This window comes from Pterocles gutturalis, unplaced genomic scaffold, assembly GCF_000699245.1.
Source record: "Pterocles gutturalis isolate BGI_N339 unplaced genomic scaffold, ASM69924v1 scaffold23385, whole genome shotgun sequence".
Classification (NCBI taxonomy): Eukaryota; Metazoa; Chordata; class Aves; order Pterocliformes; family Pteroclidae; genus Pterocles; species Pterocles gutturalis.
The window spans coordinates 19,589-36,789 of NW_010138885.1; the positions used below are offsets into that span (position 1 = coordinate 19,589).

General features: G+C 35.4%; 1 protein-coding gene across 1 annotated transcript in view; it reads left to right on the top strand.

The window, feature by feature from the left end:
- ZMYND8 (zinc finger, MYND-type containing 8) overlaps positions 1-17,201 on the top strand; it is a 51,487-nt gene that overhangs the window by 18,845 nt on the left and 15,441 nt on the right. Inside the window, exons 3-12 of the mRNA XM_010083174.1 lie at positions 547-695; positions 5,258-5,476; positions 6,326-6,439; positions 8,141-8,233; positions 9,377-9,464; positions 10,109-10,164; positions 11,253-11,330; positions 12,228-12,343; positions 13,658-14,139; positions 16,109-16,249. Coding sequence (XP_010081476.1) covers positions 547-695; positions 5,258-5,476; positions 6,326-6,439; positions 8,141-8,233; positions 9,377-9,464; positions 10,109-10,164; positions 11,253-11,330; positions 12,228-12,343; positions 13,658-14,139; positions 16,109-16,249 — 1,536 coding nt within the window. The remainder of the gene's footprint in view (positions 1-546; positions 696-5,257; positions 5,477-6,325; positions 6,440-8,140; positions 8,234-9,376; positions 9,465-10,108; positions 10,165-11,252; positions 11,331-12,227; positions 12,344-13,657; positions 14,140-16,108; positions 16,250-17,201) is intronic.

The following is a 17,201-nucleotide window of genomic DNA, read 5'->3' on the forward strand; positions in this document are numbered from 1 at the left end:
TTCAATAAACTTAAGCATATATTTATTTTCAGACTATAGGACAATTTCTTTTTTTTTTTTTTTAATTTATATGTTTCAACAAGTTTATTTAAATATGAGAAATAAATGATGAAGACTGGCTTTTCTCTTACCATGTTTTAGCTTCTGTTGCTTATGTTCCTAAATTACATGAGCAAAGCTGTCAGGAACTGTTAATGTTATTTCTCTGCTTTTAAAGTGTATGACATAAGTTAGCACTCTGCTAAAGTACTGAAATAATTGTTGTTGTACTTTAAAAGATATTAAAATTCAAGATTAAATGAATGACCAGAATGCTGTGAGAAAAGAAAACATATTTAATGTTAATCTAAATTACTATATTGGGAATTCACTTAGCAGCGTCATTGCTTAGCAAGTCTGTGCTTCCATTTTTGTCAGTGGCCAGGTGAAAGACAATTGAGAATTTTTATTCTGTTCAGTGAAGGAGTGTGAGTGACAAACCATAACTTGTTTGAATGTTTTTCGGTTATATGCACTCTCCAACCATATTATTTGTATCTGTTACAGATCCTGGCTCTGCCGAACGCACAGCACAAAAAAGGAAATTTCCCAGCCCTCCACATTCCTCTAATGGCCACTCCCCACAAGATGCATCTACAAGTCCTATAAAAAAGAAAAAGAAACCTGGTCTGTTGAACAGTAATAATAAAGAGCAGGTAAGAGAAGTCATGGTCTTGTTATGCTAGAACATGAAGCAATGAAAGATGTAGCTGGTCAGCTGATCAGGAGCTCTCTTTAGGAAGCTCTGGCTTTGTACTCTAAGAAATGGATATTAATTTTTGAATGCAGTGGGTGTAGGAGTTGGCATTATAAATTGTATGTTATTTTATTTTTGTTTTATATCTGTATGAGAAAGACCACCTGTCTTCTGTTTTTTGATTTCATAAAGCTAGTAAGATATATAACCAATAAAACCAAATTTGAACAATAGTATTATGAAGGAATATAACAACAACAATAATAGTTGTTTTTAATTAAAACCATTAAAAGGAAATGTTCAGTGGTGTGATATCCTAGATTAAAAAAGATCTGGTAATGTCAGTGGATGGAAGTTTCTCATCTGCTTTCAGGCTTTCTGACAATTATTAACAGAAGTCCAACTCCTTGCTTGGTGCTCTGAAGGTTCTTTCCCCTTCCTTTAAACTGCTGAGGAGCGTACACTCCTACCAAAGCAGTTAAATCAAAGGGTCACACTGACAGTACTTCTCAGCCTTAATACTTGAAACCTTATTTTCAGTGTCTTCTGAATACTGAATTTATAGCATTTGTTGTAGTTTTTAGAAGAACTTGACTCCAGAAAATGTTGACAATTTCTGATTCATTGTATGATGCAAGTTGAAGAATGATATGAAGTGCATTGAATACCAAATGCTGTAAAGCACCTGCATCATCCTGGAGGAGATTACATGAAAGCAGTCTTTAGCCTTACAGAAATTATTTCTCATCTAATTTAATAATGACACACCTGTGCATTTTTCAAAGTGCTCTGTGTGTGGATGTTTTTTGCCAGGATCATATAAACACAGGTTTAAGTTCTGAGGGTATGAAGCACTTTTGCCTGGTGGAAGTGTCCACATTAAATATTATCCTGGTACAGTTGCACTGGTTAAGAAAGAAAATGAAATTCTTAATCACTACAGCTGTTGTGGAACAAAGGCTGTGAACAAATCGGGCCTTGCTAGAGAACAGTATTACAGTATCAAGCATATTTTATTTATGGATAATTGTGAGGTCTAGTAATAGCATGTGTAGGCATGCTCTCACTAGTTTTACATGGCCAGTTTGGCTTTTGCTGAGCTTCACTGCAGGCTGTATAAATTCCTCTAAATCCTGGATGTTTACTGGGGAGATGTTTCCCCAGTGAAGTCTGAGCTTCCAGCTGTGCAGTGTAGAGATAATTTTACAACCAGTGGAATTGAGTCTTAGGGTTTTAATTTCCACTTTTTATTCATGTATTTAAAAATATACATGAAAACACAATTGCAGTTGTTGAACTTGACACATTCCCTTTGGTAAATCCTTTTCTGTTTTCCAGGTATCTCAGACCTGAAATATTACAGGATAGAATAAACTTATATATCTAAAGAAGAAAAGCAATCAGACTTGCTTATTTTGCTGTATTTCTTACAAATTAGCAAAAAAATATAATCTGCTTGGTTTTGTTTGGCTTTTACAAGTTGTTTTTAATTGAGTAATGTCGTGCATGTCAAATTTGAAATGGGCATGGCTGAAGATGGTTGTTTCTAAAGTAGGTCCAGAACCCTGCTCTATATGGCAGCAGGAGTTGTTAAAGATTGTTTTACTGCTAAGCAGATGTGAGCTAAGCATACAGTTACTTATTTTGCTCTCACATTAAGTTTCCAGTATAATGTAGCGGATAGCTGTGGTTCTGATTGGCTGATAAATCCATTTTGAGGTATGACAACATCACTGGAAACCTCCAACTTAATATTCTACATTATGAAGTGGTTTTTAATATTTGGGTATTTCAGGATACCACGACTAAAGTTACAGTTGCATGAAGCTTCGTATTACATGTTGCGGATGCAGTGACAGATCTTCAGAGTTGTGCCAACAAGTATTTAAACAGTTGAAATACAAGGAAAGAATTATGGAATTGTAGAATGTAGCTAAGACAGGTTAAAATTAAGAACTTCTGATACTTAATTGGTCAGTTATAGTGTAATTGAAGTTGTCAGCTTGTTTTACTACTAGCTTCAAAATTAATTTAAACTGAATATAAATAGTGATCATTTTCTCCCCAAAACAACACTACAATACTGTTGTTTTTTCTTTAGGTTTCTGTGTCATTCTAGAGGTCTTAATAACTTCAATAAAGGCTTTAAAACAAGCTACCACCTATTTGAACTTGAATTGGCTAGTTGTGAAACAGTTGAGAAAACATAGCTTTTCTTTCATAACTGGTAAAATTTAAACTCTTAAGACATTTTGTTCTGATTAGAACAAGTGAAAAGGTCCTTTGGTGCCGTTGAATCATTAATTTTCAGTCCTTTAGTTTTGTTGTTTGGGTCTTTTTTGAGTCTCAGAACCTTTTTTTTTTTTCCCTTAAACTTGGTTTAGACAAAATAAGGTGATAGATGTCTAAAAGATACAAGCATCCTTGAACAGAAAATTAATTCCTCTCATGCTGTAGCAAAAATGGACTTTTGTTCCATTTGGATGTTATGAGCTCATTTCTGTGGAATATTTTCACAGATTTAATATTTGTCTTAAAGCAGTATCTTTGATTCTTAGGAAGTAAGTGTGGATATACTGCTTATACCCACTTCAAAGTCAGAATATGTATTAAATTCTTCTGGTAATTTCCTTTATCTGCAGTAGAGGAAATGCCCCATAGCTGGGTCTCCACGTACACACTATTGAGATTTTGGTCTCACAGCTGTGGTGCATATATCTGCAAACAAAACATGTTTCTGCACTGTGAATCGCAACGTTTCCTTCTTCGCTCTGGATTTCCATATGCCTTTGTATCTGTTTGAATGATTGTAGTAGAAATACATTTGAAATGAAGTTAAAGCCTTATGCTGTCCCTCTTACTCCACAGGTTTTCATAGAACCTTCCTTCTGAAAGTCTTGTCATGTTATACAATTAAATATTTATACAGAGAAAGTACAGAAAGTAACATTTTGCCCATTATTGTGGTGGGAACAAAGTATCTTTTTGTAGCTGTGTCATCTGTAGCACAGGAAATGAAAAACACCAAAACTGCTAGAAATTCAAGTGACATTTTAGGTAGCGGAATGCTTTGGGAATGTTTGTGGGTAACATCCTGTGACTAAAATATTGTACAGTGTGAGACAATTGCAGGTGATATCCCCTCTGGTGTATCTTTTGAGATGTAACATCTTCAGCTGGATTGTCACCTGTACGTCGTCTGATTTGATCTTGAAGGTCCTCTGTTCATGGAAGTAATTAGACCTTGTCCTTTGTAACTTTAGAAATCTAGAAATACCACGCTCTAAGCTGGCATGCTGGTGGTTTCTGGTGACAATAATTTATGCCCTGTGTCAGTAATTTTTTGTAGGATGCTGCAAAGGTATGGAACATGCATACGGTTGCACTGTTCTATGAGTCACACGGGCATGTGCCAGCTCAAGGGTCTAAGAACTTGCAGATGTGTAAATGGTGTAGGATGCACGCAAAATTACCTGAGAACCAAACAATGATTCTGCAAGCTACAAGCAGCCATTTGGATAGTTATAAGTAATGTCATGAGCAAATGGTTTCACATCAGACAAAAAAAAAAAAAAATCACAGCAAATAAACTGCTTAAGACTCAAGATTGTTTCCATCCATGCCCTCATCAGCAAGCCACACCTATAATTAATACCAAACAGAAAACTTAATTTTCCTTGTCATTGATACACAAATGTAGTTTTTCAATGAATGTTAGCAGCTCTTCAAAGCTGATCTAACAAACTTGAGGTATCTGGGAACCCATTTTAGCCATCCCAGGCTCTTAGCTTCTTGTGTTTTGGCATCAACTGTGTCATCTTTGAGCTGTCTGGGGCTCAGGTGGAAGACTAGTTCATGCAGTTTACAAAGTTAACACTGTTTTCTAGTGCAGGCAGACCAGTGGAGATTGTGTCTTAAATTCTGATATGCATTTAAATGGTGGATTAAATCTCTTCCAGTGTTCTGCTCCTGTAGCAGAGGTGGTGGTTCAGGATGTGAATTTGCTCCTTTATCATCCTACTCTACAGTTTAACTTAAAATCACCACTGCCTTGCTTCATTGTACAAAGTTGTGAACTGCTGCAACTTAGGACAGATTTACATGGCGTTCAACTTGTTGTTTCAGGACTAACTTGTTCAGTTGTCCCAGGTTTAGCCACCACTCAGTATTTAGCTTGCATAGCTCCGTGGATTTCTGGGTTTAGAGGATGTAACAGCTTCTATAGCAATGCTTCTTTCTTAAAGATAAGAGTGTTTGCTGACTCTTGTTGGATTGCATGTCTTGCACTTGATGCTCTCACTTGCCACAAAAATTTCTTGTGTCTTGAGTGTAAACTGGCATTGACATCTGAATAAGAAATAAACCTCTTTATGAAAGATTTTGTGCAATGAATAAGATAATGTGCTTGCATAAATGTTAAACTCTGTAAACTGCTGTTTGCTTATATATTATGAATATTATTATTTGAAAAAATGCAAATTTGTTTTGAAACCAAACCTGTTTTTCTTGCCTACATTTCAGTCAGAACTAAGACATGGTCCGTTTTACTATATGAAGCAGCCACTCACCACAGACCCTGTTGATGTTGTACCACAGGATGGACGGAATGATTTCTATTGCTGGGTTTGTCATCGGGAAGGCCAAGTCCTCTGCTGTGAACTCTGTCCTCGGGTTTATCATGCTAAGTGTCTGAAACTGACAGCGGAACCAGAGGGGGATTGGTTTTGCCCAGAATGTGAGGTTAGTTTGATAAAAGGAGTGGACTTCTTGTTTGTGAGATACAAGCAGCTTTTTTGCATTCTGAAATGTTTCTGGTTTATTTCTATGTTACCTCTTGATAAAGGTACCAGAAAAATTTGTACAGAAGAGGAGGCATCCATTGCTGCTTCACCACTTTTTCAGTGTGTACCTGGATCGTGTTTGTCGTGAAGACCACGAGTCTTCAACTTCCTTTGTGTTTCCATATCTACAGAAGGCATCATTTCAGAGAGTGATCTCTTTACCTGACACCCGATAATTCTGAAAACATTCTGCAGTTCTGACTAGTTTAACGTGTGCTGCTTCTAGTGGGCTGATCTCTGCAGCAGTGCAGAAAAAAATTGCACTGCAGGGTCTACATAAACAAGTCAAATTACTATTTTTTTTTCTGTAAGGCTGAGGAAGTATTTAATCATTCCTCTCCAATGATTCCTGGGGAGGGAACACCAAAAGTTTCTTTAATGAAAGTAAATAATTTTATCGTATGTTTTTCTTTGATCACTTATTGTATTACAGTCCTGGTGACCTTCTTTCTTGTTCACTTTGCTGGGAACCTGCATTGTATTTGGGAATTTTATGTATTCACACGTTCACTTTGCATGATCTTGAAGATGTTGGATAATTTTCTGGCCTTTTTTTTTTCTTTTTTTGTTTAACATAGCCAGAACAAAACCCAAGTAAAACAAACACCTGAAGTACTGCATCATCAGAAATGTTTTGTTTCTTATAAGATAGTTATTACCTTCCATTTAAATGTTAGAATATTTCAGTGGAGAAAAATTCACTTAGAACTGTTAAGTTGACAAGATCTTTTTTCATCTTAACTTTTAGAAAATCACAGTCGCAGAATGCATAGAAACACAGAGTAAAGCTATGACAATGCTCACCATTGAACAGCTATCATATTTACTGAAGTTTGCACTACAGAAAATGAAACAGCCAGGGGTAAGGAAGACTCTTTTTTTTTAAATGCTTGGATTGTGTGTTTGTAATAATCCTGAGTTTTTCTTCCTTTCGTGGATTACGAACCTAGCTTAATTTATCAGATTGTATGTGACAGTTTCTGTGCTGCCACCTGTCTAGTACAGACAGATGAGTTTGGGCTGTATATACTGTTTTGGAGTGCATTTAAAATGTAGCTGCTTGATGTAACTTCTGGATGTAGTTTCAGTAGGTGTAGTGAAAATATAATGTGGCTTTCCAGTGAGATGTGATGATTTCTCACTCACTGAAAACGGACAATGCTGTCTCTGAAGTACAAGGGGAATGAGGAGACTTAATCTCTTACCAATACGATTGTATGAGCAGGAACCCTATGCACAGACACAGTTATGTTATTGATTATACCTTTTGAAAACCTAGCTTCTGTCCGTTAATAGAAATTGTTACTACCACAGAACTTAGTTGCATAATATACTTCTAAAATGCTGAAGAAATTTTTCTCAGTGTGGTGAAACTCTGTGCCAATAACTTTCATGCAATATGAAGCTGCTGTTCTATGAATTTTTATGATGGAGGTAAAATTTATTTTCTTCCAGCTTGTACTTATCTCCACGTGTCTGTCTTAAACTCACTTCTCAAAATCACCATGCCTCAAAAGTTTCAGCTATTCCAATCACTCATTCTTGCTTTCAAGTTTCAGCAGTTCTATTCAGTTATTCTTCACTATGCAAGCGTTGCCTAGATTTCATATATGTGAAGAAAACAACAAATCAAAATATAATGTGATGAATTACCAAGGGTTGTCTTAACTCTTGTTGCCTTCTTGTTGCTGTATGTAAGTTACAGCACAGGGAGGATGGGTGTCTCTATGCCTGCAATGTTATGGAAAAATATGTTGGGAAGACCAGATGTGCTGCAGATTCATGGGCTTTCTGCAACTCTGATCTCTCTATGCTAAGTATTTTGGCAGAACAATAGTGGCAATTTCTGGGAAGGTTACTCTTAAGTACTGACAGATTTTCGCTCTTGGAATCATTTTACTCTGGAGTGGTAAATACTATCCTATTAGCTGGAGCCATTAGAAGCTATGAGTGCTGCTTTTCGGAAACAAAGTGTCAGCGTTTGTTTAATATTGAATTCACAAAGTGTTTTGAAAATGTGATTAGAAAGATAATATTTAATAAATGCTATTGAGATATTTTACCCTTTAGGCATTTTACTAATAACCTGTTGTATTGGTACCTGACTACTTTAGTTTGTTGTGTTCAAAGAATTGCAGTCCCTCCACATTAGCAGATAAAATGTAGAGTCCTACTGATAAACGTTTGAATGTATTTGCGTTACCAAGCCACCATTGTTTTAAAAGTTATGATTCTAATGAGAGTCTGAAAAAGAAGCATTAGTGACTTTAGCAAATTGGAAATTTAGTAAAAACCCAGTTGTAAATACTAACAGTACATTTTTAAAAAGCCCTGACTTTCAAATATGCATGCATACAGCATATGAAAAATCAGTTAAATGAGGCGTTTTAGTTCCTCTTGTTCTGACAGTGCTTTATTACTTCACAAAATTTTATAGTTACCTTTCAAGAATTTTCTCTGATATCACAGTTGGAAGTAGCATTAGAAAAAAAATGAGTATAGTGTCTTTGATGAAACTGCTCAGTACTAACAAGCAGTGTGATTTTTTTTTTTTCCTTAACAGACAGAGCCATTTCAAAAGCCAGTTTCACTGGATCAACACCCAGATTATGCAGAATATATCTTTCATCCAATGGACCTTTGTACGTTAGAGAAGGTTTGTATGAAGCTAAGCAAGAAAGGTTCCTTGAGTTTGATTGTTATCGTTAAGATTTCTGGAGTGTTTGATGGGAGAGGGCAAGAGGCTGGTTTGGTTTTTTTTTTGGTTATTATAAATGCCAGTTCAGTTACAGCTTAAAAACAATCATAGGCCGACTGAACAAGTCTGCTGTTTTGTCTGAACCAGTAACAAATCCTCAGGAAAAACAGTACAAAAAAGACAAGCTTACACTGGTTACTTCCTCTTGTATAAATTTATCTAAATCCAAGGATGATCCTGTGGGGAGACTTCATTAACCAGAGTTTGCATTTAATCGTCATGTTTGTAAACTATTAATGGATCACTGGTCCATTAATTTAGGACCATTGAAGTGCATATCCAGGGGTCATTCCAAACTCATTTTACTGATCATCCAAAAAAATGCTGTAATCTCCACTGCACCTGCGATGTGGAAGAAAAAAGAAGCAGTCAAGAGGTGAATAATGGGACTTTCATTCTCAGTTCAATAATAATTTAAAAGCTTCAAATAGTGAAGAAGTTCTCCATTCTCCAGTGCTTAATGAAGAGTGAAGCACTGCAGAGCTTTGTCCTGCTTGGACCTGGTAAAGAGACAGCAAGTTTTCATTCTCCATGTCCTTACAGTAGAGGTTGATGTCTTTAATGGTATAAAGGTGTAACAAATCTGTGTGACTGATTTTATCTAATTGAATTACCTTACCCAGTGGGTAGACTGAAATATCAAACATACTGTCTTATGTACAATGACCAATATTTTTTTTCTGGATCTTGTAAAAAATAAAAAAAAAAAGCTGTGGAGCTATAATATGTCAGTAGAAGAAATCAAGGACTCAGTTTTCTGAAGGGACATTGAATGGAACACTGTTTCAGGAAATGATTTTGGAAATGTTAAAAATGCTGATCCAAATAATTAATTATTTAGAGTTAATTTAGGCAGCTCATACCTTTTCAGGGCAGTCAGAAACACCCTGAATTTGACAGATTCTTAAGTATTTAGTTCCCTAAGTCTTACAGCAAATAGTTTTATTAATTATAGGACTGATAGGAAACAGTGTTCAGGAAGAAGCTGTCACTTCACTCATTTCTGTTTCCTGATTCAATCTAAATTTTTTTTCTTTACAGAATGTTAAAAGGAAAATGTACGGTTGCACTGAAGCATTTTTGGCTGATGCCAAATGGATTTTGCACAACTGCATTATTTACAATGGGGGTAAGTATTAATATGTACTTATGTCCTCAAATATGAAACTTTGAAATAAAGTCATACAGCAAGTTGTAGACTTGTAGTTGGCAAATGCTTAAAGTATCTTCCTGTTAATGATCATAATGCCTAAACACAACAGTTTTGTTTTTGTTTTTGTTTTTTTTTAACAACTGCCATACATAAAACTGTAGGACCAAATACAGCCTGTCCTGTCACTTGCTCATTCCACCTTAAAACAAATTTCAGATAAGTTAGAATCATGGAATGCTTTGGGCTGGAAGGGACCTTAAAGATCATCTGGTTCCAACCCCCATCATTGGGTTCCAGCACTCAAGTTGCTTTAGTGTTCTGCCTTGTGCACTAATTTGAGGAGAGGATACATCGTGTCCATCACTAAAAAAAAATCAGTGGTGGTGAGGCTGCAATAGGCCTCAAAAAGGAACATTTAAAGATTGTTACTATGTTATATTGAGATGAAAAGTGCCTACCTTCTGCTTTTGAAAACATGTTGTTTGTAAGTATGTTTTTTTACGTCATCTCTCTAGATGTTTTCTTTTTCTTGAATATTACTTTTAAATCTAAACCCTGTTGATTTTGTCATAACTCTAGCATAAAAATTTCTTGGTTAAAGCATTTTATTTTTTCCTCAGGAAATCACAAATTGACACAAACAGCAAAAGTCATCATCAAAATCTGTGAGCATGAGGTATGTGTACCCCAATTGCATAATTCTTCTGTATTTTTAAAGTGTTCCATTTCATGTATTCGTGGGTGAAATAATGTGTGCTCTAATGTGTGTATTGCATAACTATATTTTTTTATAGGCTTTCTTATGTTTAGATATGCATATCCATGGCCTACAGAATGATTTTTGGCAAAGGCATTGCTAATGTTTCTTCCATTAGGATATTCATGATCTATAACTAAGACTTGGGGCAGGGAGGTGCAGGGAAGAGAAGAAAGTGGACATGGATTCTGCACAAAGACACCTATTTCTAAGTGAATATTTGGAGTGGAAAAAGAGACTCACATCTTCTGATTCATAGATGTATTTTATGAAATTCCTCTAAATAAATGGAAAAATGACTGCAAGCATTCTTAACTGATCATCTGCACTGATTTTGTTTCCATGGCAATCCATAATGTTTAGTAATACAAAAACTTGCTATTCTAAGTGTAGTGTATTTGAATGCTGTTTCATGGATATAAATTATCTGATGATCTGACCCTTTATATTTATGGAAGTGCTTTCACCATACCCAGTTTAACCCAGTGATATCCATGAGTCATAGGAATTCTGAGAATTTTTCAATTCTTAATAGAGCAAAACACATATATAACCTGAGCTTGATATCTTAACTAGTTTATATATTATGAGCATAAGGAGTAAAATATTTTGGTTAAGAAATTGTGAAATTAAATGCCTGATTGAGGTTATATTTTTGCCACTGGAATGAATTATGATAAATAGTTCTTTATCACTGGAATAAATACAACATCAAACAAAGGATGTATTTTTTCTGACTGGAGTAAGTTACAGTAGCATGCAATCTGAAGAGAGTTTAAAAATGTGACTTGTGACTGTTTTATTAACTGCAATGCATACATTACAGAGGTAGGAAAAGATAAGTGTCTGACAAAACAGTGTTGATTTCACAGCAAGTAAATGTTGATTTGTGACCACAAATTTGTGGAAAAATGATGTTAGCAAACTAGACAGGCTAACATAATAATACTGATCATGCTTTGGACTGCATTTAAGCTGCTCAATAACTGTTTGCTTTTTCTTTTCAGATGAATGAAATTGAAGTATGTCCGGAATGTTATTTAGCTGCTTGCCAAAAACGAGAAAATTGGTTTTGTGAGCCTTGTGTAAGTTAAGGGTCATGGTAGTCTAGCTAACATATTGAACTAACCGTTCTCATTTGACTATTTCTTATTATTCCCCTGTTGTTTTAAACCTGTGGTGGTTACCGAGTCAGGGAAAGCTGCTGTGGTTTACCAAGTAGCTTGTGCTTGCACATCATGATCTTTGTGGAGTCAGACTGTCTCAAGATGTTTGGCTGTAAGATTGCATGCCTTCACAAAGGGATTGGTTCAGTCAGAAATAACTGTAAAGGGTGTCAGCAATCAGTTCACAGCTTCTCTGTCCTCACATATAAAATACCTGCTCCTGGGTTGTCTGTGTTTTCATGTGGTACTTGCACTCAGGGTAAGATTTCTCAGATGTGAACGTCTCTTTCTGCAGGTGTGGATCTGAAAATTTAGACTTAATTTTTCATTCATGATCTATTGAGATGTTTTCTGGTTTTTGTGTTTTTTTTTTTTTTTTTTTAATACTGCACCAAATTTGGGAAGACTCCTTAAGATTCTTAAATAGAAGTATATAATTCATCAAGTTCTCTCTTGGGCTTAAGTGAAAATTAGAGAATTTGAAAAATTTGCCCTAGCATAATTTAACATGCTATGTATTTGGAGGGGACTAATCAAAAATGAATTAATAAAAAAGTGCAATTGCGATGTGTTTAATTGAGATACTTAAGGTTTAATGTATTTTTTAAAATTTTGTTGTTTTTTTTTTCCTCTCAGGATTTATTATGTATGTATCAAGTATATAGTAAAATGGAATCTTGCATTTGGCAAGTGCCTTTTGCATGTTGGATCTTTATTGAATCTAAGTAATAAAATTTTAAAAAATCACATTATGTATCAGATTTGAAGGTAATATTGCTTGTATTTTCTTACTCTGTATTTTACCTCTTCCTCTAGAGCAATCCCCACCCTTTGGTTTGGGCTAAACTCAAAGGCTTTCCATTCTGGCCTGCTAAAGCACTGAGGGATAAAGATGGGCAAGTTGATGCCCGTTTCTTTGGCCAACACGACAGGTGGGAATTTAACCAAAGGTTGTCTTTGACTGTACGTAAAAAATTCTTGTTCTAATTTTGTGCTCTTACAGTTTTTGGATCCTGTTGAACCTTGGCCCTAATAAATTATATAATACTCGAACAGATACAGTTTTAGTTTCTTACATGATGTCTGTAGAATGTACATCATGTGTTTGTAAGATTAACACATACATAATCTCAGTGAGTATGCAAGTTAATTCCTGTGTCTGGTTTTGTGCTGCAGAGAACTAGTTCTTACAGGTGGAGGAGGCCAATGAAGTTGTTTATGTTGTCAAAACACTATCGGAATAAATACACAATTGTGGATTTAAAAAAATATAGGAAATATAATCTGTGGAGAAAATGTCAGCTTTGCTCTGAAAGGAGTTAAGTTTTGTGTACTTGTGAACCCTCTGCTTAGATGGAGAAAGCCATGATGAATATGAGTTCATTTGTCATGAATTGAAAATAGAACGTAAAATAAAAACATGTACTGTAAAAAAACCTGTATGGGACCATGAATTAATTCATTAAGACAAAGTTCCTGGTATTTTAGTATTTTGGAAGGGTTTTAGAGTCTACCTTATTTAATAATAAATACCAGTCTGTCCAATACTTGTTGATAGAACTTCTCCTGGCATTGAGGACTTTGATCACCCTGACACGGGGTGTAAAATAGAATATTATGTTTTTAAGAATGTACTTGTGAAGTCTTTTTTTCCTGACTTGCTTTTTATGTTTTTCTGCTATGACAGATGGAAAGACTCTTTAGTAATGGTTGTTTTATTGTTCTAATAAGGAATATTTAGTCATATTTGACCAGTGTTTATTCATGTTTTCTGTGTTACTGGGTAGAGTAAAATAAGCTAGAGATCTAAGAGATGCAATTTACTTCACAGAATCACAGAATCACAGAATGTTAGAGATTGGAAGGGACCTCGAAAGATCATCTAGTCCAATCCCCCTGCCGGAGCAGGACACCTAGATCAGATCACACAGGAACGCATCCAGGCGGGCTTTGAATGTCTCCAGAGAAGGAGACTCCACAACCTCTCTGGGCAGCCTGTTCCAGTGCTCTGTCACCGTGAAGAAGTTTTTTCTCATATTCAAGTGGAACCTCCTATGTTCCAGCTTGAACCCATTATCAAAACTAAACACAGAACTGTTAAGAAGGTAGAGATGGTCCTCTGAGATGAGCTGAGATGTGCACATGATTAGGTTAACATAAATTAGTATGCACACAAGAGTTGCCAGTGTCAATCCACAGTGTGAAATGTAGTCACATAATCTTTTATTTTTCTGTTTTATATACAGGGCCTGGGTTCCAATAAATAATTGCTACCTCATGTCTAAAGAAATTCCTTTTTCTGTGAAAAAGACTAAAAGCATCTTCAATAGTGCAATGCAAGAAATGGAGGTTTACGTGGATAACATTCGTAGAAAATTTGGAGTATTTAATTATGCACCTTTCCGGACACCGTATACTCCCAACAATCAATACCAAATGTTGTTAGACCCTGCAAACCCAACGGCTGGAACTGCAAAGACGGACAAACAAGAGAAAATCAAACTGAACTTTGATATGACAGCATCGCCCAAGATTCTAATGAGCAAGTCTATGTTGAGCAGTAGTACTGGTCGTAGGATTTCATTGACAGATATGCCACGGTCACCAATGAGTACAAACTCATCAGTTCACACTGGATCTGATGGTGAACAGGATGCAGAGAAAAAAGCAACTTCCAGTCATTTTAGTGCCAGTGAAGAATCCATGGACTTTATTGAGAAAAATACAGGTAAAAAACCCAAAACAAAAGGGGGGTCCAGGACTTTGCATTTGGTTGATGCATTAGTTTTATTCCATGTACTTTTTAAAGACAGACTGTATTATGACTCATTTTATGAAGAAATTTTAGCAAAAAAGAAGGGTTTAACTTTCAGTATCACAGACAAGAAATAACATCCTTTCTTTCACATTGAAAGGGAAGAAATAATCTTGAAAAGTAACCAAAACCCTTCAGTTTAAGTAGCAGGAAATAGTTGTACCTATCAAAGTGAATGGAGAGTGGAAGAAAATACAGAAAGAGTTAGAATTGTCATGATTAGGAGGTGGTATATTTAAAATTTGATAGCCTTTTTCAAGGCAATGAGCTTAATTTATAGTGTTCCCAACTGAGTAACTAAAATATGATCTATCTACAGTTCCGTAAGCAGAGTGAACAAAGAGAAAAAGGAGTGTAGAATACAGAATTTGGACTTCTCAGACTTATGATGTAGTCAAACACCAAATGCTGGCACTCAGGCAAAGGACTTTATCTTTGGTTTTTTATCCATAAAACAAAGTTCATCACTATCTGAAAGAAATTATGCATTATATTCATTAATGTGAGTGTTTAAAAACTTGATTTTTTGATGAAAGGATATCTTTGTCTAGAAAACTAAATTAATATGTTCCATTACAATTTTTAGAGAAAATGCTGTTGTTTATTTATTACAGTCTTATTCTTTTTAGCCAATAAAGGCTAGGCTGTGAAACTATCTTCGGGTACAAAAATGTCTTGTAATAGGATTCTGCCCATCTTAAGAAAGTGACGACAAAGTAACCATATGAATTTAAATATAGGAAAATACTTGAATTTTTCAATAGAGTTACATGTCAAAAGGAATAATTTATTTTATACACAAGTTGTCATGTATATATATGTACAGCTCTTATACGTAACGTGTAGCTAACAGGTACTGTTCTGTGTTTTAAAATGTAGAGCTTTTGTTATACGTTATTATTTCTTTATAGTAGTGGAGCTATTTTGTAGGTAGAGATAAAAGAAGATGACAGATGTTATGCTATTGCTCTGGATTCTTGGACTATCATAGCAATTCTGGGGAATTTCTCTTACTTTTCCTCAGGCCTTACTATCCTCTATCCTAGGGACATAGAAATGTTGGATTGGACTTAACAGCAGTTAAACTAGAATATTCAGTTTCCCACCTAGCATTTCTACCTGTATATTGTTACAAATACTAACTTTTGTAATATTTACTTTATGTATAAACTTAGCTGTCTCATTACTGGAATCTGTGTGTTTCAATTCAAATTATGTGTTTGCTGTAAAAGGTAATTCAAGTAATATGACTGCACTATCCTTAAACAAGAACGTTTTTATTTGGATGCCTCTGTTGTGTATTTTGAGTGATGTGTAGAAAATAACTTGGAAACAGTTACTGAAACAGCAGATATTTTTTAAAGGCTCAGAGCATAGGATTTTGCTTAAACTCTGTATAAATCAGAATATTCTGTTACCTTATCGGAGATATTTGGTCACTGATCTTCAGTTGTACTGATTAAACATACAATGATTTTTAATTCTTTTAATTCTTTGTTAATGTAAAACAGGGTAGGTGGGTTTTCTATGTTTGCTTACGTACATCAATTAAAACAGGTAGTAATTTAGAGTGTCAGAATTTGTTAACATCTAAAATAACCAAATCTTGAAAGCTAGAATCTTTCTGTCATTGCAAACAGAGTGATTTTGAGGGTAAGCACACATTTGGCCCAACTATATAACTGCAATAAAATTATTTTCCTTACAATTTCTTAAACTAAAACTAAAGGGATAGTTGTAACTTACAATGGACATATAACACAATGTTGAAATTATTAAACAAAAATCCTTTCCCTAGGTTTAGAAGCTGTTTTGTCCCAGTGAATATGGCTTTATTGTGATTATTTTAAAATCTGTCTTTATTAATTTTGTACTTTTTCAGCTTCTCCAGTACCAACAAGAACGGGTCAAGCAGGGAGCTTGTCAGGCAGCCCCAAACCTTTCTCTCCTCAAGCATCAACACCAATTTCTGCTAAGCAAGAAAGAACTTCCACTCCAGGAAGCATTCTGAATCTTAATCTTGGTTAGTCTTGACCTTTGAAAACCTAGTACTGCTATATCTGAATAAATTATGGTGGTGTCAGCACAACGTAATATGATCAAACTTGCTTGTATGTGGCTTTAAATGAACAAAGAGCTTTAAATGAGGCACATGTGTAATTGTTTCATCAAATACACTCTTCTTTGTTTTGTAAATGAAAGTTCCTGTTGTGGTTTCTTCTCTTTGATGAAAGGAAGTGGTGAAAGGATGGGATGTTTTTTGTAGCTGAACTGTACAAATGAATGTTTCTAAACAGTAGGTAAGTTTCTAAAGGTTGTAATTCCATGAACATTGCTGTTCTTCGCCCCTCAGTCTCTGAAGTGAATTGCTGGCAAGGTTTTCTTGTGGTCTTTAGATTTAGGATTTATTAGGGCTTCTTCTCCCTTGCTGTCTTCGCATCACCTCCTCACTGACCATCCGTCTCTAGGGAGATAGATGGATGAAAAGAATTAGCAGATGTCTTGAAACTCCCTAGAAGTAGATTTTGGGATTGTTGAATTTTGAAAGATGGAGTAGGGTAAGTACTAAGTTGGTAAAATAATTCTGAAAGCCAAACGGATGTAAATCAGTTTCCTCAGTCATGCTTTGTTCCTGTGAGTATTTGGATTCAGTTTTAGCTACTTTTTACTTCCACACGATGTTACATGGTGAAACAGGATTCTGACCCTTGGTGTGAGCCAAATGCTTCAGGAAGGCTTGAACTCAAATGCTGAATTCACGTTTTCAGTGAGTTACAGATACTCTGATTCTGGATATGAGCTCACAAGTACATTTTTCAGTGTGCTAATCTATCTGTGTGGACATAACCGTAGAATTGATTTCTGCTGCACTGCAGCTGTTTGTCGTATTGTCTGAGGTGACAGTGCACGTGGAAAAATGTTAAGAAATATGTGGGGCTGCAGTTGTTTGGGCCACAGATGAGAGACATCAGCTG